This window comes from Vidua chalybeata, chromosome 27, assembly GCF_026979565.1.
Source record: "Vidua chalybeata isolate OUT-0048 chromosome 27, bVidCha1 merged haplotype, whole genome shotgun sequence".
NCBI classification, from domain to species: domain Eukaryota; kingdom Metazoa; phylum Chordata; class Aves; order Passeriformes; family Viduidae; genus Vidua; species Vidua chalybeata.
In genome coordinates, this window is record NC_071556.1 from 2,719,743 (window position 1) to 2,742,841 (window position 23,099).

At 45.0% G+C, this 23,099-nt stretch overlaps 1 protein-coding gene across 4 annotated transcripts in view; it reads left to right on the top strand.

The window, feature by feature from the left end:
- Positions 1-886: 886 nt before the first annotated feature.
- CPAMD8 (C3 and PZP like alpha-2-macroglobulin domain containing 8) overlaps positions 887-23,099 on the top strand; it is a 55,746-nt gene continuing 33,533 nt past the window's right edge. For 3 of the 4 annotated variants that reach the window (XM_053965784.1, XM_053965786.1, XM_053965787.1), the window contains exons 1-23: positions 887-972; positions 3,178-3,329; positions 4,543-4,565; positions 5,472-5,637; positions 5,760-5,812; positions 6,294-6,311; positions 7,267-7,321; positions 7,459-7,572; positions 7,908-7,992; positions 8,252-8,360; positions 9,233-9,460; positions 9,591-9,761; positions 10,127-10,255; positions 12,386-12,575; positions 13,772-13,944; positions 14,027-14,176; positions 14,279-14,440; positions 16,846-16,988; positions 17,927-17,992; positions 20,691-20,922; positions 21,648-21,801; positions 22,358-22,500; positions 22,981-23,032. In XM_053965784.1, the coding sequence (XP_053821759.1) occupies positions 887-972; positions 3,178-3,329; positions 4,543-4,565; positions 5,472-5,637; positions 5,760-5,812; positions 6,294-6,311; positions 7,267-7,321; positions 7,459-7,572; positions 7,908-7,992; positions 8,252-8,360; positions 9,233-9,460; positions 9,591-9,761; positions 10,127-10,255; positions 12,386-12,575; positions 13,772-13,944; positions 14,027-14,176; positions 14,279-14,440; positions 16,846-16,988; positions 17,927-17,992; positions 20,691-20,922; positions 21,648-21,801; positions 22,358-22,500; positions 22,981-23,032 (2,854 nt within the window). The remainder of the gene's footprint in view (positions 973-3,177; positions 3,330-4,542; positions 4,566-5,471; positions 5,638-5,759; positions 5,813-6,293; positions 6,312-7,266; positions 7,322-7,458; positions 7,573-7,907; positions 7,993-8,251; positions 8,361-9,232; positions 9,461-9,590; positions 9,762-10,126; positions 10,256-12,385; positions 12,576-13,771; positions 13,945-14,026; positions 14,177-14,278; positions 14,441-16,845; positions 16,989-17,926; positions 17,993-20,690; positions 20,923-21,647; positions 21,802-22,357; positions 22,501-22,980; positions 23,033-23,099) is intronic. The other variant, XM_053965785.1, reaches the window with a different exon arrangement.

The window sequence follows — 23,099 nt, forward strand, 5'->3', positions numbered from 1 at the left end:
CTACATTGAGGATTTTAATTTATTGCTGGGGCAAGAATTCCCCTCTGAAGCCCCGGTGTGTCTGGGTTTTCTCTGGCAGGGATCAGAGGAATAATTCATTGATACCTCTATGTAAAGGGAGATGACATTTTTCTGTCACCTCCGCTCTCTGCTGTCGCCTTGGGTTTGCTTTTCCCGGTTTGTGTGAGCTCTGCTCTCGGGCTGCAGCTCTTCCTCAGGCTGGTGCAGAGAGCTCCCTCTCCTGTCCCAAGCCTCTGGAACGGCGGGACAGAGGGGTGGAGAGGGACAGATTAGGGCCTAGGGAGCGAGGAGGATGGAGGAGCATCAGTGCTGGCACCGGATTTTGGGTTGGAAAGCAATTCCCGGGCAGCGCTCCGTGGAGTCCCTGAGCGCACAGAGCTCAGTTACCGGGACTGGACCGTGCCGGGGCTGCCGTGCCCCGGTCCTGTTCCACGGGACTTTGGCTTTCGCAGCTCTCCCGTGTGTGGGGCGAGGAGCTCAAGCAGCGCTCCCGGGGCTCCTGGGGCTCGGCAGCGCAGGGGAAGGCGAGCAGAGCCGGGCGGGCGGAGGTGCGGAGCGGCCGGGGCCGGGCTCCGCGCACCTGGGGCCGGGCGGGGCGGGGCGCGGCCCCCTCCCCTCGTCCCCTCCCCGGTGCGCGCTGTCAGGAGCGGGCGGGGAGCCGCAGACAAAGAGCCGGGGCCGGAGCCGAGCGGGCACCGGGGCCAGGAGGGGGCGGCCCGGGGGCGGGGACGCGGCGGGGGCGGCGGCCAGAGGCACCGGGGAGCCGAGCCCGGGCGCGGGGCGGCGGAGCCTCGGGCTGCGCTCGCCGGGAACAAAAGGCTCCTGCTGCCCGCGCAGAGCGCCGTGGCCCGGGCTCCCCGGCACCATGTCCGGCTGCGAGCCCCGCCGCGCCCGGGCGCTGCTGCTGCTCGCCCTCTGCAGCCTGAGCGCTGCCCAGCCCCGCCAGCGCCAGTAAGTACCGGGGACCCCGCGGCAGCATCCCTGGGCAGGGCGGCGCGGGGAGAACCGGCTCTGCTCGGCCGCGGAACAAAGCCCGCGGAGCGCCCGCAGGGGTCGCGGATGGAGCGCGGCGCTCCCCGGTGTCCCCGGCGGTGCCCAAGTGCGGGGAAAGGGGACGGGAGGAGAGAGCTCCCATGCCATACCTGCCTCCAGCTGCTCCGCACGGCGGAGCTTTTATCTGCCAGCAGTTATTTAAGGAATCCGCCTGCTGCGGTGCTGGGGGTGGTTGAAGGTAGCGCTGGGCGCTCCTGAGCAGCGTGTGAAGATTTTTTTTTTTTTTTTTCTGTGGGAAAGACCAGCCTGGGAGAAAGTGCGGGGAAAGTTCTCTGACTATTAGGAACTGAATCCGCAGCTCTTTTCCAGCATGTTTAGGTTAATTTTGATTAAGGTTTGCTTTGTTCTTTATCCCTGGCTTATTATAGCCCGTCAGCATCGTGAATAGCTGCATTAACTGAGTGCTACGGAGAACTTATTCTCACTTGCTTACTAGAAAATATTTCACGTCCTGCCAAATTTTGGTGTAACCTGACAGAGCTGTTAGTTGAATGTGCTTAAAGGATCTGTCCAGTCCCTGTCAAATTAACTCTTTGATTGCCAAGTTCAATATTTAATTTTCAAATGCCACTTATTAAGTGATTTAAATAGTTGTGTCAAGGGACTGATACTTCAGAAAGAGTTTCAGCAATTCGGAACAATGTGAGTACATGTGCTTCACATATGGCACTGCAGTGCTGGGCTTATGACAGTTTAAATCTGATCATTTCATCCTGAATGCAGCTGGTACTCTTTCTCCCTCTGCAGCTAAATCAGCTATCTCTCTTACCAGGATTTGCAGGCTCACTAATAACTTTTTCTTGTTATTTATTACCATTCTGATGAATTTTCAAACCTGGCAGCCATAAGGTTTTGAATCTGCAAGTACCCCGTGCAATTTAACTCAAATGCCACAGAGTTCTGAACTTCCTTTGGGGGGTAATGGGATCTCCATGGCAATGAGGCCTGCTGAGAGAGGAACATGGGCTTGGAATTTGATAAAAGATTACTTGGGGGCTGTAAAACACCATCATCCTCATCCCAAAGTGATAATTAATCATGAGCTAAAGCAACCTGACTCATGGGACTGTAGAAAGGCACGGGCTGAGAAATTTGGCTTGAAAAGGCATCTGAGGAATTGCCTCGTGTTAAAAAAAAAATCCTTTTGGGTAGGGAAAAAGCCCCAGAAAGGTGTGTCATGAAGAGAATATAAATGTGTTGCTTCCAGCCCAGTGCATCAAAGAGCTCAGAGCCTGCAACGCTTTTGGCTGACAAGTTCATGGCACGGTGCCATTCAGAGAGGAGTGGTGCAGATTCCATTCAGAAACTCTCACATTGCAGCATCTATGGGAGGTCGTTTTGGGTGGCTTTAAAGCTCTCTGTGTGCCTCCTAAAATAATGCCTTTTGTAAACTTGCAGGATCTAATTGTTTGAACAAGAATGTGGTAGTAGAGCTGGGAATTGGAGCCCAGTTTTGTAGCTGGAGTTTCTGGGCTGCTCCTGTATAAACTGCAAGGTCAGGTGTGTTACATGCATCGAGTCTGACATTTAGAAAGCTCCAAAAATCACCTCTGAGTCCCTTCACTTCTCCTATATGAAGCTGAACTATGAAAATGTAGCCATATGGTTGAGTCAAAAATGTCTAAATTGTTTCAGAGAAAGTTCCATGAGAGGGTCAGGTACCTCCTTATTCCTTCATGAACTTTAACTCTTTTATGATTTAGCTGATTGTACATTTAATTTGTTACATATAGTAGATAAATGAATGGGCTTTTATTCATTTATTCACTTTAATATGAATTTATTATTATAGATGGAATAAACAGTGATATGTTACTGGTTTTATTTAAATCCTAAGGATTTTCAAGCCATTTGTAGCCCCTTAGGCTCTGTTTGTTCATTTATACAATTAGATACATTAGCTAAAGGCTTAGATAATTATACATTAGATTATATTTATACATAGATACAGGGTTAGACTATTGGTGACAACAAATGTGACCCTACAGGGGCAAATACATCACAGAGTATTTGTTCTTTTCCTTTTGCTGCACAAGAAGTGTCTCACAAATGAAGGTAACACTCTTGTGGCTGTGACTGACCACTTCCAATTGTGCTCCTCAGGGGTTATTTGATTGCAGCACCTTCTGTTTTCCGCTCTGGGGTGGAGGAAGCCATAAGTGTGACCATCTTCAACTCTGTCAAGGAGACCACGGTGCAGATCCAGCTGGTGGTCAAAGGAGAGACGGTGTCACGGAGCCACGGAGCAGTCCTGGGTGAGCTCCTGCACTTCTGAGCTTGACAACTGATTTGTGAGCTGAGGTGCTGTGGGAGCACATTGGTATCTCCTAAAGAATTGCTTTATGTGATAATGGAATCAAATGAATTGATTTGCTGCTGCTGCACCTTCTCAGTTGATTGTGTTAATGTGGTTTTGATAACTTTGGAACACCAAGATATACAGACACCCAATATAACTGATATTCTAGAGTTTTATAGTGCTTATACTTCCTTTTGATGCCTGAATATTTATCAGTGGGGGGCTATATAAGGAACAAAATAAGTTTATTTTAAAGAAAAAATAAAAAATCTACATCATCATTAATTTCTTCTCTACAAAATGAGTGCTGGGAACGCAGTCCCCATCTTCAGGACTGGGTGTTGCTGAGAGAGGTGGTAATGTCTGTATAGTTGGATAAACCTTTAAAATCCAAGCCAGATGCCTCTGTCCTGTGAGTGAAAGCAATGTGATTTGGTAATATCCAACTTAACACTGAGTGAATTTACACTGGTGCAAGTGAAGTCCAGTAGCCCTGTGGTACCACTGTCAGTAGTGGTGGAAGCTGTAGTGTAGTCAAGGCAATCAGGCTCTTTAACCCTCATGTTTTAACCCTTCTGTATGTTAAAACTGGGAGTTTTATGAAAGGCATTCTGTTTCTTGGAACAGATTGTCTCTGGTTGTGCCCTCCCCTTGATGTCTTTGAAAGTGGCTGACAATTGCAAAGCAATTCAAAGGGAGTGATGCTGACACATGTGCACAGCAAATGCTCAAGAGAACTCCTAGGTATGGCTGTATCCAGCAATCCAAACAGATCCCATGAGTGTTTGTTTTGAGAATTATTTAAGTCCCACAAGAGGCCAGGTCCTTTTTAGAACAAAACACTTCAGCAGGCACAGGCTGCCTGTGCTGGAAGCTCAGCCTTGGGGTGCTCTTCAATCACAGAGCACTTTGCAGTTTACGCTGGGCAAAAGGTGCCAATAAATGTGGATCAGGTTTATTTTGGAGAACTCTGCTGGGTCTGACTTCTCACCCTGCAGACTGCTTTACACAGTGCAGGAAAATGACTTCAGATGAAATCACAGCAAAGGGATATTGCAGGGAGCAGCTCTGTGGTGTGGGGTCTTCCTTCACTCAACTGCAAAGATCTAAAGTCTTAGTGCCTTACCTTGAGAATAACTCTTGCTCTCTCTCTCTCTCTCATATTTTAGATAAAGGAACAATTAAGCTGAAGGTGAGTTTCAATTATTTTAAGATGTTTTTGGTGAACATATGAGGGACTTTCCCTCAGCCACATCAAGCATTGCTCTCTGGCACAAATAAATGTCACATGCTGGGGCACACACACTGAGGAGGACACAGCCTTCACCAGAGGAAAGGTGGAGAGTGAAAACAACAAAGCTCAACCCATCACAGCTCACCTTTACACCACTAAAGAAAATCAGTGGCTCGTGGCCACATAAATTTCTGTGTTGGGGCTATTTTGTAAGAGTGGCAGTACAGAATTCTGTGTGGGGGTTATGACTTCAAATGTTGGCAAAATGGAGCTGGACTAGAAGAACAAGCCCTTAAAAGTGTTGGGTTTCTTAACTTAGGACTTAATTTGGGCTTGTCGTCTTTGGGACGTTAAATGGGGGTGGTGGAAAATAATATTCAATTGTGTGCATCTGGAATGGTATCAGATTTTTTACCTTGTCACTTTTAATCTGAAGTGATTTTAAAGTAGCTATTTCTCTGAGCAGCTGGTTGAACATGTACATGCATGCACTTTTTGTTTTGGGGGCTTTTTTTTGTGTTGCTCATTGGGGTTTTTCCCTCTGTTGGCAGAGCTGTGGGTTGGTTTCCCCACGTAACACATCTCCTGTACTGGGAGCTGCGTGTGTAGATCATGGATCAGCCATCACTTTGCTTGAGTGACAAAGGGCAGAAGAGAATTTCCTGCCATGTTTTCAGCATGAATTTACCTACTCTGAAGTGTATATATTGTAGAAAACCTAGTATGTCCTTAATTCTCTTTTCACTAACACAGATTTACACCAAAACGCAGCAGGTGCCTCTTCTTGCTCACTTCAGTGTCAATTACATTCCCCAAAAGCACAAAGGATTTTCTGTGTGTTCCTCACCTCCTGGTGTTTTTTAGGTGCCTTCAGGGCTTCGTGGACAAGCACACCTGAAGGTTTGGGGCAACAGGCACCTGGCAGAGGAAGGGTACATTTTCCACAACTACACCACAGTCACCATCGACAGCAAGGGCTCCTCAGTGTTCATCCAGACTGACAAACCTGTCTACAAACCCAAGCAGAAAGGTAAAGTCATCTTGGACAATTTGCCAGATGCAAGGGTTGCTTTCAAGGGGAGTTTTAGGATGAGTTCTTCTGTTCAGTCTCAGCTCTGGTGACTGATAAACTCCCTCTTTTCCTTTTTTTAGTGTTGATAAACCTCTTTATGGTGACTTCTGACCTGAGGCCAGTCAACGACAGGGTAAAGAAAACTGTTTTCTTTCACACTCTGCAATATGATGGAATTCTTGGTAGTCTGCATTTTATTCAAATGTACACTTATGCAGAAACAGAACTGGGTTTTTAACCTGTTTGGGCATAGCTTGTGACAGCTTGTTTTATTTGTAATTTAGCTTTTTTCACTTGGTCATATTCTTATTGGAGGAGAATACAAACTTTTGCACTGCTGGCAAATAGGAGGCAGCCCTGCCAGATCAGAGACAAGAATTTTTCAGAAACTTGCACCTTATTTAGGTAGTGCACAGATATGTAAATTATCACTTTTCCAGATAGATGTCTGAATTAAATGTGTATTTCTCAGGCTTCTCTCAGCACAGAAGAGATGTTCAAACTCTGTCACGTTGGGTCTCACACCTTGCTTATCTTGACTCAACACCTCAATACAAAAAGCAAAAAAGTTTTTTCATAAAGCCTTTTATTTTTCTTTTTTTTTTCTCTTTCAGATTGAAGCTTATGTGGTGGTGAGTATCTGTGTGCCCACCTAGCACGTTCTGTAGAGGTACAAGGTTTGTGTGGCATTTAAAGGAACAAATTTGTGCTTTTCCTGTCCATTATGGCCATTCCCACCCCTAAGCAATACAATTATCTATCCCTGTGTCTCTGTCTGATCTCTGTGCCTTGTTTTTTTTGTTTTTTTTTTTTTTTGCTATCACTAGCAAACATCCTTGTTTTCTACTTCAGTTTCAGAAATTCTTTCCCATTTTTCAGCCTGAGAAGAATTGGCTTGGTTCATTGGGATTTAGAACTGTGACAGCCCCACTCCCTCTCCCTTCTTTTCAATGCCCACCCACTCCTACCCTTCATGTGCTGGGCTGGCAGAGCAGGGCCACCCTCATCTCTGCACCCAAACAGAGATAGTGGAGAGCAGAAATTCATGGAAAGGAAAGGGTTCTCCTGTCTTCTTTCTTATGATGTGAATGAGAGGTTCCTTCTGTGTTTAGGTGTTGGTTTTTTATGGTGGGTTTTTTTGGTTTTTGGATTTTTTTTTGTAGTTGTTTTTTAATGTGTTTACCTGTCAGAAAGCAGAAGGATTCACTCTTGTTGAAGATTTAATGCTGACAAAACCAGCAGGATTCATTTCATCTGGGTTTGTCATCTAAAATTTTGTCTTTCTGCCTGTACAGCTCCTTTTAGTGAGGTCAGTTCATCCCATCCAGGACTGGTGTCTTGAGGCAGGGGAAAGATCTGCTGCTTGACACCATTTACTCGTGTGCATTGCTTACAGGAGCAGAGCTCCTAAAGAACTCCAGAAATCAAATACCCCTGATGTAAGGTATTTTTGGGACATTTTTGACAGGCATCGGTTACATTTGAGCTGTCAGTGAGGTGTGTGTATTACAAAAGGAAGTTCTTTGTTGCAACCTGAGTTAAATGTATGAGTGATGCTCATTTTCTCATCCCTAAACCTCCCTGCAGGATCCTCGGGGGTCTCGGATGATAGAATGGAATAACTTGAAGCCATTTTGTTGTGGTAAGTTCCAGATTATTTCTTTTTTCCTCTCTGTTCTGTGATTTGCCTTTGCTTCTGCTTCCACTGAGTCGTGTTCAGTAAGGCTTGGCAAGGGCTGGAGAGTGACAGAGCTCACAGAGTGTTGTTTCCCTTTTCAGGCATTGTCAATATGACTTTTCCCCTGTCTGATCAGCCAGTGTTTGGGGAGTGGCTCATCTTTGCTGAGATGCAGGGCCACACTTACAACAAATCCTTTGAGGTGCAGAAATACGGTGAGTTGATGCTAACCCAGGTGCATTTGGAAGAGCAGAACATTGTGAAATGCTTTCACTTGAGATGAAACACCTGAAATACTGCATTTAAAATGCCATGAGGAAAAATTCCTTAGAGCCATGTATTTCAGGGATGCAGGCACTGCTAACTGGGAGCTTTGCTAAGGTCACCTTACCAGGGTGGTTTTGGTTTGCTGCTGTTGTTGGTTGACCCTCTGCTGGGTTCTACCCTGATAAATCACAACCAGCTCCTGTCAGAGCTGTGGGGACTTTTGCTAAAAGCTGGGCAATGAGATCTGCTTGAAAAAATTCTGCTTGATTTCTTTTCATTGTAGTGTTGCCAAAGTTTGAGCTGCTGATTGATCCCCCTCGCTACATCCGTGACCTTTCACTGTGTGAAAAAGGAACTGTCCATGCCAGGTAGGAGCAGGTCCCAAATCAGGTTTCATTGCTGTGGGTTGTAGTGCAGTCACTGGAGCTTGGGTCTCACCTGCTGCAGACTTTTCAGATGATTTCTAATCATCATCAGAAGCTTCCTGAAGTAAGAGCCTTCAAAAACATGGTAAAAATAACAATCTGGAAAACTTCCTGTGGTAATGTTTTCTAGTTGTGCAGGTAACGTGGTAATTGTCTTTATGAAACCAGCTGGAAGTTATTAATCATCTTCTTTGCATTTCAGATACACATTTGGAAAACCAGTGACAGGGAAGTTAATTGTCAATATGACTATAAATGGTGTTGGGTACTACAGACATGAGGTGGGACACCCTGTCCTCAAGACCATCCAGGTGAGGGAGACCATGGACTCACCTGTGATAAAATGCCTGATCTGTCTTCTTTAACATTTATCCCACAGCTGTTTTGCTGCTGATGGGAGATCAGAAAATGAAGGAGTAAATATTATAACTGGGGCCATTGCTTATTTTTGCATGGTATGTTTATGATTTTAGATATTAGGAGGAGGCTCTTTTCCCAGAGGGTGCTGGCACTGCCCAGGCTCCCCAGGGAATGGTCCCAGCCCCGAGGCTGCCAGAGCTCCAGGAGCTCTCAGGGATGCTCAGGGTGGGGTTGTTGGGGTGGCTGTGCAGGGACAGGGCTGGGCTGATGGTCCCTGAGGGTCCCTTCCAGCTCAGGATATTTTGGGATTTGGTGGGATGGGAATTTGTTGGCATAGTTTTAATCTGTCTTAAGAGCATGTGGGTCAGAGGAGAGCAGGAGCCTGAGGTGACAGAGTTAGTCCAGACCATGTCTAAGGGGGGAAAATGAACCTCCCCCTTTCCTTTTCCCCCTTTCCTTTTCCCCCTTTCCTTTTCCCCCTTTCCTTTTCCCCCTTTCCTTTTCCCCCTTTCCTTTTCCCCCTTTCCTTTTCCCCCTTTCCTTTTCCCCCTTTCCTTTTCCCCCTTTCCTTTTCCCCCTTTCCTTTTCCCCCTTTCCTTTTCCCCCTTTCCTTTTCCCCCTTTCCTTTTCCCCCTTTCCTTTTCCCCCTTTCCTTTTCCCCCTTTCCTTTTCCCCCTTTCCTTTTCCCCCTTTCCTTTTCCCCCTTTCCTTTTCCCCTCCAAAACACTGCTGCCAGCCCCCATCAGGTGCCTGTGCTCTAGGTTTGTTTCCTGTGCCCTGTGAGGGTGTGCAAAGCCCTTTCCCTGTGTGTGCCCCACCCCAGATCGATGGCTCTGCCGTGTTCGAGGTGTGTGTCAGGGACATGATGCCAGCAGATGTCCCCGAGCACTTCCGAGGCACAGTCAACATCTGGGCCACGGTGATCAGCTCTGATGGCAGCAAGCAGGTGACCTTTGATGACTCCACACCTGTCCAGAAGCAGCTGATTGATATCAAGTACTCCAAGGACACCAGGAAACAGTTCAAACCTGGGCTGCCTTACAAAGGCAAGGTGAGATTAAAAGTAGAGCCATGGATATGTGGCTGATTTAAGTTGCACTGACTTGATCCTAGTGATTTTCCCCCACCTGGAGTTGCTGATAATTTAAAGCAAATTGTTCTATAAATGCCCCACTGTGCAGGTAGAGGTCACTTACCCTGATGGAAGTCCAGCTGACAGAGTCACCATCCGAATTAAAGCTGAGCTCACACCAAAGGACAATGTTTATACAAGTGAACTGGTCTCAAGGAATGGCCTGGTGGAGTTTGAAATCCCCTCCATCCCCACAGCTGCCCAATACGTCTGGCTGGAGGTGGGTAAAAGCTCCTTATAGGATTAGCAGGCTTTAATGTAACTAATCTTGTCAAACCTGCACTTTATAAATCAGTGCTACAAACAGGAAATCAGTGCCTTTTAGCTTCAGCTCCTGGGTTCCAGCACAGCAAACACTGGCTGGTTTCTTGCTGCCAAGAGAACTGATGTTGATAACCACCATGAAAAGATGCTCCTCCAAATACACCTTAATGTGGTAGTAGGGGCCCAATATTTGGGGAGTAAAGATGTCAAGAGATGAAAGGTGAAAGGTATAAAATGGGAGAGGAGAGTAGAGATTAAGAAAGAGCAAAATGAGCTTTCTATGCATGACATTGGTGTAACTTTTTTTCTCCATTTTTTAAGACCAAAGTGACAGCAATTGATGGGAAACCCTCTGGGGATCAATATCTGCCCAACTACTTGTCCATCAGCAGCTGGTACTCACCCAGCAAGTGTCACATCCAGCTCCAGGCACCAGATAAACCTTTCCAGGTACGTTGGCTTCACCCTCCATCATGGAAATGAAATGAAATCCAAGCATTGCTTGGATTAAAGTGCTTTGTCCTAATTAAATATTTCTGGACGTTCCTGATTCTGGGATCCTGAACTGTTTCCACCACAAAGGATGAAGGAGCTGCACTTGGTGCTCTGTGCAGCACCTCAAATCCAGCCCTTTCTGTTCAGAGGGGCTGGGTGTAGGCATGGAAAACTTCAGTTTTCCACATTTGAATGTGTGTTCTGTGCCTCCAGTAATGCCCATTGCGTGCTGAAAATGATTGGAAGTGATGTTAGTGGGAGTGGCTGAATTACTAAAGACCAAAATTAAGGCTGTGTAGTCTCACTGGAACTCCCAGTTTAAATCTCATCTGGGTCTGTTCAATCTTCCAGTTGTTGAGCTCTGAACATGATTGCCTTGTCTTCTTTGGTAGGTTTTGTAGGAGCCTCTCTAAAAATGTAGTTCTGCTCTATAAAAGTTGTTGTGATTTCTCTCCTAGAGAAAAGATCTGATTTAACCATGATTCCTGTTGCATAATGTTTTCTGAGAGTTGTTCAGGGCTTCTTCTTACCCAGGAAAATATTTTGAAGGTCTGCATATTGCTCAGTGGAAAAAAAAGTGGGTTTTGGCCATAAACACTGAGAGTTGTTATCAGCAGGTCTGTCAGGTTGGTTTCAGACTCTTTGTATCCAAATAAGAGCATTTTGTTTTATCATTGCATTTCATGGAAGTTTAATGGCTAATTAATCTTTTACAAGTTTCCTGAGGTATGGAAAGGGGATTATACACTGCTAATCTGAACACATTGTTCTTATTATAACCTGATTAGAACTAATTCTTCTGTGGGAAAGCTTGGAGCTGGATGACCAGCTGATGTGGGAACTGTTTCCATGCACTGCCAGCTCTTACTGGGTGTTCCAATTAGCTACATTCATTTTTTAATGAATTGTTTCATCATTTGCACTGGGGAATTCTTAATACTTCAAATATTTGATGTCACGAGGCACCTCTTGGACTCTGTGGCATTCTCACTGTGTTGAACCATCAGCAGCTCCTTGTGCTCCAGTTCTGCCCTTTTGGTTGGTGCCATGTGTGCATTCTGCAGGGAGAGCACTTGGAGCTGAATAAAGAGAGGTTTTTCAGAACATTTCTTTGGGATTTTCTGTCAAGCCTGAATGGTTTTATTTGGGAACTACTCTGCTTTAAATGGCAGGAGGGTGAGGAGGGGAAGGTGCTGAAGAAATCCTACTGACCACAAGTGTCAGCCACTCCTCAGATCCCAGAGGGAACAGTTTGTGTTCCTAGGAAAGTCTGCTGCTCCACAGAGTGATTATTGCTCAGCCAGACATGACCAGTGCTAATCCCATGGCTGATGTCTGCTCTGTTGGGAATTTGGGGGATTTTGTCTTGGGGGTGTTCAGTACTCACTGAGCCCCTCTGGGTGCAGAGTTTCAGTGCCCAGGTGTGCTGCTCTGGAGCCTATTGCAGGCATCAGATGAGTTACCAAGACAAAAAAAAAAGCAAATTTCTTCTCATTTATTTGTGTGTTTGACACCTTCCTGAATGCCCAACTTACAAATTATTATCAAAACTTTGATATCAAAAATTATTATCAAGAATTTGAAAGCATTTTCCCTCAGATCTCTTCCCAGTCATTTATTTCATGGTGATGTTTGAATTGATACTTGCCACATGGATGTAATCACAATTAAACTGCAAAGACTATCAAACACATATCTCTTCCCACCCCCAACCCAACTCTTTCCTTTTTTGGGCTGGGCTACTGAAGGGGTGTCTAAAATTCAACCAATTCTGACAGCTGCTCTGTGCCAAAAGGCTTAACTTCCAGGATTCCAGAGATTCCTTTATTGTTCCATTAATGCATACAACCCCCAGCTCATTCTCCTGTAGATTTGCAGTGAGTGGAGAGCTGAACACAGGCCCCTTTTTATTGTGGAAAACGTCCCTGAGAACAGTGCTAATGTAATAATACACTTTTCAATGCATCCATTTGTTAGGAGAAGGCTCACACCTCCTGTGGCCTGGAACCCAAGCAGATTTCTGTGCTTTATCACCCCAAAGCTCATAACAGAGCAAATTTTTGTCTTTTCTGTCCCTGCCTGCAGGTGGGAGAGGAGGCCTGGATTGCAGTGAAATCCACCTGTCCTTGCAACTTCACTCTGCATTATGAGGTGGCATCACGAGGGAACATTGTCCTGTCGGGGCTGCAGCCCAGCAATGTCACCCAGCAGAGGAGCAAAAGAGCCACCACAGCCTTTGAGAAGAACACTGACCTCACACGCCTCCCAGGAACAGGTAGCCAGCACCAGAAATGCAATTCACCCCTCTTGTCAGTGAAAAATAACCTTTCCACAGCCTTTCTGTTAATGTGACGCTCCTTAAAGAATATAGATAATTTTGTGCAAGAAAAATAGTGAAATCCATTGCCCTCAGGCATGTAAAAGAATTCTTCAAGAGGGTTAACTCTTGAAAAGTTTTCTTTGGTCTTTCTGCCGTCGTTCTCAGTTGAGAAAACTCTAATATTTGCTTGGAGTGGAGTGGCAGGGAAGTGTAGGGCAGGGCTGAGGCAGTGGGTTAAATTGGTTGAGCTTAAATTGAGGAGAGGATGTTAGATGGAAAGAGAAAATTAAATGGGGAGATCACACAGCCCACAGGGGAAGGGAAATGAAATGTGGACTCCTGCTTTGTACAAGGAGTAACAGAAAGACACAAATCTGGTGGATTTGGGGAGCAGGGGGGTGGAAAATGGTGGGATTGGGAAGATGGATATAACAGCTGCCAAAGGAAAAGTCTGGATGTCCTGGCAACCACTTTGGGAGTTGGGGAAAGAGAAACAGGAACCTCCCTCCAGGTACCCACCAAGCTCCTGGCAATCAGGAATTTAGGATTTGTGATGATTTTCTGCACTGAAGGTTTGCTCTGAGCTGTTGCATTTATAGTTTGCTCAGGCTTTGTGGCTGCTCTGTCATTGGAAGAGTTCAAGGCTTGTGTGGGACTTTGGGCAGCCTGGTCTGGTGAAAGACATCCTTGTCCACAGTGGGATCTTTAAAGGTCCCTTCAACCTAAACCATTCTGTGATTCCATTGAACAGCTCCAGTGATTCTCTGCTCTATAAAAACTGCATAATCCTTTTTCAAGCTTATTCCTTTTCTCTCATCAGCATTCTCCAGCAATAGATAACATTTTCTGTTTGATTTCAATGGCTTGATAACTTAACTGTGTGTTTCCTTGATCTCATACCTGGAAAACCACTGAGTAATCTTTCCCTACCCACCTTCTCCATGCTGCTCATTAAATTATGAGTGCTAATTACCTTCCACAATGAGGAGGAAAAGGGAAAAGATTCTGAACTCAAGAAGGTGTGCAGCAGGAACAAGGGAAGAATGCAAGTCCTGAATGGAGAGTTCTGTGCCTGTCAGCATTAGGAGGGGGCAGGAAGGGAGTGACTGGGATAAATAAAGCAATTTTTCTCTCCACAATTCCTGTTTCAGCACCTCCCAGCCCGCCTGCAGCAGAGGTTGAGGTGTGTGTGACCTTCCTGAGGTTCTCAGTCGTTCACTCCATGGCTCCCCTGGGTCGGCTCCTGGTGTACTACGTCAGGGAGAACGGAGAGGGGGTCACAGACAGCCTGCAGTTCACTGTCACCCCCTCCTTTGAGAACCAGGTAGTGGACAGGGAGGGCTGCTGTCTCGTTGCTCTTTGGTTTTTGGGAAAATCACAGCGTTTAATGGGATTTCCCTTCCCAGGTTGCCGTGACGCTCTCGGCCAACGAGACCAGGCCTGGTGACCTTGTGAACATCAAGGTCAGAGCTGCAAAAGGAAGCTGTGTCTGCATGGCCACGGTGGACAAGAGTGTCTACCTGCTCAAAACAGGCTTCCAGCTGACAGCCAGCCAGGTAGAGCGAGCTTCAAGCACTGATGTCCTCTTCTCACCCCTGTGATCCTCACCCACCTGCAGGAAGCAGCCACGGACAGCAGCCTGTGCCCTTTCCCTGCAGGTGTTCCAGGAGCTTGCAGAGTATGATGTGTCTGATGCTTTTGGAGCTCCAAAGGAAGAAGGGCACTTCTGGTGGCCCGGCATGTCCTCCCGTAGGCGCCGCAGATCTTCTGTGTTCCCCTGGCACTGGGACATCACCAAGGACGCTCGCTTCGCCTTCACAGTAGGAAGAGCCAGCCTCCCTTCTCTCTTCTCTGCTTTCATGTTTGCAGGGGCATTTTCAGCTCCATAACCAGCCTCCCTCCTCTCTTCTCTGCTTTCATGTTTGCAGGGGCATTTTCAGCCCCATAACCAGCCTCACTCCTCTCTTCTCTGCTTTCATGTTTGCAGGGGCATTTTCAGTTCCATAACCAGCCTTCCTTCTCTCTGCAGTGTCTTTTTTGTGCTTTCATGTTTACAGGGTGATTTTCAGCCCCATAACCAGCCTCCCTTCTCTCTTCTCTGCTTTCATGCTTGCAGGGGCATTTTCAGCCCCATAACCACCCTCCCTTCTCTCTGCAGTGTCTTTTTTTGTGCTTTCATGTTTGCAGGGTGATTTTCAGCCCCGTAACCAGCCTTCCTTCTCTGCAGAGTCTCCTCTGTGCTTTCATATTTGCAGGGGGGATTTTCAGCTCCAGAACCAGCCTTCCTTCTCTCTGCAGAATCTCTCTTGTGCTTTCATTTTTGTAGGGTCATTTTCAGCCCCATAACCAGCCTTCCTTCTCTGCAGAGTCTCCTCTGTGCTTTCATGTTTCCAGGGGCATTTTCAGCTCCATAGGCTCCAGGGCTTTTCCCCACATCAGAGCTGTGTAGGGTGAAAAGTGATTTTTGAGAACAGAGTACACTGTTCTAGCAAAGATATCTGAGAAACATAATTTGATTTTAGCCAATCTAATCTTGGTAGGGCCAGTTATCCTGCTGGGTGAAGGAATCCATGCTGATGCTCTGGAGAATCAGACAGGGACCAGAAGGTTCCTCCAGGCAGGGGTGAGCTTGCAGATCTCTTCTGCAGCTACTCCAACAGGGAGGGAAGGTGGAGTGTCAATCTTTCCTTGTAGCCTTTTGGACTGTCCTTTGGAAATCATTTCAGTTTCTTTCCTGCCCTGGTTCTCCCAGCTTCTGTTGCCATCTGCATGAAAGACCCTCATATCCTTGATCAGGTTACTCCTTAAATGCTATATATTTATAATTAATTGGTGTGTTCCCATAGTTAAACCTGGCCAGATTTTTAAAAAATCCTTTGATCTGTGCTGTGCTTTTGAATCAAATTGAAAGTTGAGCATTTAAAACAAGTTGGGTTTTTTAAATGTACTCATGCACTAATTCATTTTTTCATTGCTTTGCATACTAACAGTGCAACCTTTTAAAGCTGAAAACCAGTCATTTGTAGCTCTTAAGAAAAAACTGCTATTTCCATGAGCTTTTTGCTTTGCTTTTGTTTAAAATGGGTGTTCCCTCATCTATTTGAGAAGTTCACCCTTTCAGGCTCTGCTCCCATCCCTTCTTTGCTTTCCACACCACTGCAGGGTGTAGCCCCTGCTCCCTGAGACAAGGAAAAGGCTGAGCTGTAAATGTTTGATGTTCTTTACATCATCTCCTTCTTGCCCCTCTGAAATGCAGAGTGACCTGGAGAACCAGTGCCACAGCTCTGATCTTTGCTGTTCTTTCCCTTTTTAATCCACATAACTGCTGATAATGGTGATCCTTGCTTCCTACAGATCCCCCATCTCTTCATTCTTTGCCCTTCCTCTGATTTTAGCTAAATTGTTTTGTTATGTTGCCTTAAACCCCAGAGGCTTTCACACATTCCCCCAGTGCCTCGATGTCTTAATTACAAACTCTAAATCCTCATTTTTGCTTCTCCCCCGGGCGTCTGAGGTTTTTGTTTTGTTTTGTTTTTTCTCTGATGCAGCTTTTTTTGTCCTTACTGAGAGCTGCAAACTCTTGGGAAAAAGTTCATTTTTGGGAGGCTGGTGTGAATGCAGGGGCTGCACACCTGGTGTGCGAGAACTGGGGGTGTGTGCAGAGAACAAAGCTCATCCTCCAGTGGTGCTGGGAGCTGCTGTCTCTCATGAATAAGAGCATTTAGGGGACAGGGCTGGGAGCTTTCCCTGTGCTTTCCCTGTGTGGACACTTTTCATTTTGCTTGGCACCCCTGGCAGGGCAGAACTGGTGATGCCTGGTGAGAGAGCAGCCTGCTCACTGCAGCAGAGCACACTGGAAACTTTTAGGAAGGGTAAAGAGCTGTGATGTTGTATTCTAGGGGGAAAAAATAAGATTTTTTTTACCTTTCACACTTGCCCAGTAATGTTAGGTACTGATTTAAATGCATTTTCCAGTCAGAAAAGACCTTTCTCATAAAGCCTCTGCCTATGCACCTTCACATTAACAGTAATTTTTACAGAAAGCTTTAAAAAATCCTCAAGATTCAAATGAGATTTCCCCTGTAAATGTTGAAATAGGATTGAGGGACTCTATTAAAAAAAAAAAATCAGTGCACATTTAATTCCTTTCCTTTAATTCTTTTTATTTATTTCTTTTTTTCCCTTGCTGGTTTTTGTTTTGTGGTGTTGATTTTTCATTGTCTAGGAAACTGGCTTGGTGGTGATGACTGACATAGTCAGCCTGAACCACAGGCAGAATGGAGGGATGTACACAGATGAGGCTGTCCCAGCCTTCCAGCCACACACTGGCACCTTGGTGGCCACCATGCATTCCAAAATAGCACCAAGGTAACGTTTGGGGTTTAATATCTATTGTCTGTGATGCTCCTGGCTGGTTTTTTTCTCTATTCTCAGCTGTTTTCCACCTTTATGCCCTCAGTTTCAGACAAGGCAGTGATGGGGAAATTCTTCCAATGGCTTGGTAGATGTAAAAAAAATTAACTGGCGCTGCTTTGTTAAATTTGATTTAATTCTAGAAAAATGACATATGCAAAGAGTGCTAAATTATCATTTTCAAGAATATTTCTTTGCAATTTGCTGTGAATTTCTTGGAATATTTGCAAGCTGCAGGTGTTTTTGCAGAGTCACTCATTGCTCATGATTTGGACCATTCAGCAGGTGGTCAAAATCAAGAGAATGAGGATCTGCATGAAGGAGAGGTTGTGAAATACCACAAGTGATGCTGCACCCGAGGATGGGCCTTCCCTCTGCATCCTGAACTTCCTGGAAGCCTCTCTTAGCAGAGGAGCCTCTGGGGTTAATTAAGAAATAGATAATGAAGTATAACAGGTATAAAAAGCTGATTTAAATTATTGAATTATTAGAAATCAGGACAATTCAAAGAGCAGGGATGGAGAAGGATGCAAAGGAGGGATGCAGTAGCTGCTGCTGGGAGTCACCTGCTGCATTTGCTCCCCCTGATTCCATTTGGTGAAAGAATTTGGATCACAAACCAATTTGATTTTAGATTCCATTATTTCTGCTGGTTGCAAAGGTTACCTTACTTGTACCATTTTTTAGATGCTTGTTCCTGCAGAGTGGGTGTGCACACAAAGGGATTGTTTCAAAAGACCATGCAATTTGTGTTATTCACTCCTTAATGAGTCTGCACCAGACAAAGTTTTGGTCGTGTGAGCCAGAGTCAGGTGATGACTCTGATTTATCACTGACTGCTGGAAATATCTTATTAAAAGAATCAATTTGCAAGGATTTATTTCTTGTTCTAGCAGAGCAGAGAAGAGGAAAAGGACCTTCTTCCCTGAGACGTGGATTTGGCACTGCCTCAATGTCAGGTATTGGCATTAATTATATCCAGAGGGTTGTAAACAGAGCTCTCTAAAATCTAATGAGTTACACTGGCATTTTCTGATATTTTAAATTATTTCCCCCCGCTATTGTCGTTGTTTTTCTTCATTACCACTTCAATCTTTGCCACATTTCCTCTGGTCCTGAAGTGTGTTCCCTTGCTTCAAGCTGAACCTGCCAGTTGTGCCCACATTGCTTCTCTACTGATTGCTTCTCAAATTTCACAGAGCCCTTCTTTCTCTGTCATCTCCTGCAAGAGCATCTCCCCCAGACCTCAATCTGCTGCCTCCCAAATCCTGGTTTCCTCTGGGTACAGTTGGAACTAAAAAAAAAAATTACTGAAGAGATAACTAACCCATCCCACACCAGCACATCTAGGATAATTTGAAGCAATTATTAAAAAGCTTCTCCAGGTTTGCAAGTAAACTTCATTCTCAATAAATGATTGTAAATTAACTTTGACAGGAACTTGGAGCAAGTGTATTCAAATCTGTTCAATTGAGCATGAAATATGCTTTGTAGAAATACACAAAGAATTCCAGAGGTGCCCGTTTGGGCCTCAGCAAGCCAGGGCAGTTAATTATAAGTGGGAGAGTGTGGAATAAAAAGTTGCAGATTGCATTTTCTCTGCTTCATTTCATTAGAAACAACTGAGTTGGAGCATTCCTTAATTTCCACTCTCTTGAACAGGAAGAATTAATTTTTTTTTTCTTCTACCATTTATAATTATAATATACAATCCTAAAAAAAAAAAAAAAAAAAAAAAAAGAAACAAAAGCCTAATGTCAACTTCCCAAACCAATTCTAAAAATTCCTAGAGCCTGGCTGGAGGGTCTAATGGCTGGAAATGAGTGTGTACTTTGGCCCTGTGCCCAGAAGAGTAAGTGCCCTCATGTGTGAAAATAATGTTAATGCTGGTTATGGGCTGAAATCCCAGTGGAAAGAACATCAGCTGCAACAAATTGTCCGGTTAAACAGGCTGGAATATTGCCAGCCCTGGAGCCAGGACTGCCTCCTGCCTGCTCCTCAGGGCTGAGCATCAGTGCAGGTGTCAGCTGCTAACTGCAGTCAGGGTGAGCACCTAAGTGTCTGCTTAAAAGGAATTAAAATAACTTCAGCCTTTAAGTAGGTTTAGATTGGATATTGGGAAGAAATCTTTCTGTGGAGCCCTGGCCCAGGGTGTCCAGAGCAGCTGGGGCTGCCCCTGGATCCCTGGCAGTGCCCAAGGCCAGGCTGGACAGGGCTTGGAGTGACCTGGGACAGGGGAAGGTGTCCCTGCCATGGCAGGGCTGGCACTGGATGGGATTTAAGATCCCTTCCAACCCAAACCATTCCATGTTTCTATGATACAAGTGCATTTCCCAAGGCTTTTCCCTCTGGAGTTTGAGCTGGGGGAGCCACATTCACTGGCCAGCGCTTGGAGTCTGGCTGAACAAGCACAGTGATCTCCACTTTTTATTGTTTTAATCCTTCCCCTTTGTAATACAAACACAGAGATGAGTCCCTGATGAGCTGCCTGGCTCCTGACAGGAGCAACAGCTTCAGGCTCACTGAGAATTCATTTCTTGAGAGGAGCAAAGCCAAGCCAAGGTGCTTCCCTGGTGCCTCAAGTGTGAGCAGATCTGACAAGCAGTGGCAGTGCAGCTCTTGGTGTGTTCTGGGTGTGCATCAGGCACCTCTGCAGATGAGGACAGCATGTCAAGGTGGGCACTTCTGAAGACCTCCCATTCTCATTTTCCATGGCCCCAAAGCTGGCAGCATGTGTGTCAAGCTCTGGGGAATAAATAAGAGCTTGAGAGGAAACAACCTTGGGGTGCACTCACAACTGCACCAATCATCCTGCCAGCTGAGCCATGAAATAGCTTTTGTTCTTGTGTTAGAGGAAATGTTTTCTGTTCCAAAAGCTGCTTTGCAGGAGGGAAATAGCAAAGTCTGAAGAACAAAACTGAATTTCTATTTTTATAAAGCATGGAAGAGAATACCAGGTTTATTCTATCCCGTTGTGCTGTGCACAGGAAAGCTAAATACTCAGAGATTTGATTTTTAATAACTGATTTCAATCCTCATTGAAGGAATATGATAGGTTTGGAAAATTTCTAAGTCAGTCATTCCAAAACCAATCAAACCAAAGTGTTTCTGAATCAAAATAAGCAGTTGATGAACTGGATGTTTAGAAAGTTTCTCATTTGTCCTTGCATTCAAGCAGAGTCTGCAGTGTGGCAATGGACACAGGGACAATGAGTTCCAAAAAAAACCCACTTTTATTTCACTAGCTATTAAATCAATTATTGTTGAACTATTTTTATCCAGGGCTTTGGTCTGGGATTATTTCTTGTCTTTCTTTTTAGATTTTGGGGTTTGTTTCAGAGTTTTGTTTAGATTTTTCTTTTAACTTCATGCAGACATTTGCCTCTAAAAAAAGTGACTTGGAAATGAGGCTGCAAATGAAGTTTTTAATCCAGGAAGAATTTATGTTTTGCATGAGTAACTATTTGCATTTCTGCTGCTTATAAACATTTGCAGATCTCAAAACTGATAGAAAACACGGAGCCTTTTGTAAAGCTCAAAGCAGACAATGCTATCTGCTCAATCTGCATCTGGAGGGAATTCCCCAGAATGCTTGGGGGACATCATTACAAACCATTTAATCAGCGTGATGAGCTTTATTTGGTGTTGCTTTGGCAGTGCCAGCTCGGGGGAAGCCCAGCTGCAGGTGGAGGTGCCCGACTCCATCACCACGTGGATCACGGAGGCCGTGGCTCTGTCTGAGGAGCAGGGGCTGGGCATTGCCAGCCAGACAGAGCTGAAGACATTCAAACCTTTCTTCATCGACTTCACCCTGCCCTACCACGTCATCAGGGGAGAGCAGACCAAGATCCCCCTCACTGTCTACAACTACCTGCCCCTGTGTGCCGAGGTAAAGCTCAGCCCTCAGTTCTGCCTCCTCACCACGGCTGGTGGGTGATCTACAGTAGATAAGGTGGCAGGCTGACAGAGGGGTAAGCTCAGCAGAGATCCTTTGAGGAGATAAATATTGCTTTTTTTCAACTCAAATAAATGGCATTGCTCGGTTTTGGTTTTGGTTTGAAACGCCTGTGGTAGGCTGAAGTGTCTTGCAGCACTTCAGAAAAGCAAATGTTGAAAAAGACAGGGAAAAGACACTTGAAAAGACATTCCCCAATTTGGAATCTCATCCTGAACCAAAATGAAGAATTTCCTTCATGATCAAAATCTGCCAAAACAGTTAATTTTAAAGGATTTTTTTTTTCCCAAGAAATACCACCTCCCTTTTCACACTCCCCATCTGCCCAGCTCCAGTACCATCTCCCAGAAATATTTGTAGAATTGCTGAGCTGAAAGTACTGCTCTCAGTCAAATCCATGGCTAGAAACTTTGAAGAAGGAGTGATCTTCATTCTGTGATTGTTATGAAGAATTCTGTGGGTTTCCCACCATTCACATAGCTCACTTTGGCTTTGCAGCTGACATTTCCAAACAATGACATTTCCAAAACTTTCACAGGTGGATTATCTTCATTCTGTGATTGTTATGAAGAATTCTGTGGGTTTCCCACCATTCACATAGCTCACTTTGGCTTTGCAGCTGGTATTTCCAATAAATGACATTTCCAAAACTTTCACAGGTCCACGTGAAGATTTCTGTCCCAAAAGGCATAAAGTTTGTTGGGCACCCTGGGAAGCACCACCTGACCAGGAAGAAGTGTGTGGCCCCTGGGGAAGCCAAGCCCACCTCCATCGTCCTGTCCTTCAACGAGCTGGGCCTGAGCAACATCACTGGTACACAGCACTCAAAACAGCTTCTTGAAGGGCTTTTACAAGTGTTTCTTCCTCTTCCTCTCTCAGAGAAAATTCTAATTTCCCTATTGCCCCAGTTCATTCATTCCACTTGCTGCCAACTTGGCTTTTCAACTTCATTTATTGTAGGAGCAAATCCCCTGCCTGTGATGCACAGAATGTACAAACAAACACCAGGACATTCTCTGGTCATGAGTTTTTTTGTTGTGATATTAAGGTTGGGCCTATTTCATTTCCCTGAAGAGATCAGTGGAAACTTTTAAAACAAGGGAATAACAACAAATTCTGTGCAAATAATCCCAGTGAAAACTCTGCAACACCAAAAACTAGGAAAGAGTTTCTCTGTTGCCCCATGACTGTTCAAATATTGCCTATTTTTAGATGTGATCGCTCAAATATGGATAAAGGCAATATGAGAGAGGTAATTACAGCATGTGATGTGCTCTTAATCAGCTGCTGCTAATTAGTTTGGATCTCTTTAACTTCTAGAGATCTTCCTATCTCAAAATCTCTGCTGCTTTTCCCTTCTGTTTCTTAGCAAAAGCTTTTGCCTATGGTGGGACCAACTGCTGCCAGGAGGGGATGCAGAGCTTGAAGAATGGCAAACACTCAGAGGACTCTTACATGGACAAAAGGAGCCCCGTGGGGGTGGATTATGTTCGCAGCAGTGTCATTATTGAGGTGAGAAAACATCAATTTATGACAATTCAGGGGGGAAAAAAAAAGCTTTGTCAGATTGTGAAATCAAACATGAGCAGATTTATAAAGATCCTCAAGTTGATTTACGGTGTGTTAGGGAGATTGGAAATAATCAGTTTTAGTGGTACTTGTACAGAAAGATTGGAAATAATCAGTTTTAGTGGTACTTGTACAGAAAGAGCCCATTTGAGCTGCTCTGGTGAATCTTCAGCACTGTTCAGGAGAAAAAGCAATGGATATTTTATGGGAGAAGCTTGCCCTGTTAATCTAAGAAATATGATAAAATGGAAGGTTCTCTGGCACTGCTCTAGCTAACAGAACACAGTGCCATCACTTTTCTATAAAGGATAGAAACCACTGCACAGCAGCAAAAATAATTTCTGTATTTTCCAAGTCAAACTGGAATCTGTTCCTGCTAATCCAAGCCCTGTGGTTTATGCATGGATTTCTGTCTTTCTATAGCCAGAGGGACTGTCCAGAGAATACACCTACAGTGTGTTCTTCTGCCCAAATGGTAAGTTCATGATTTGAATGAGATATTCAGTTTGTTTGAATCAGTTTTAAAAAGAAGCATTTGGCTT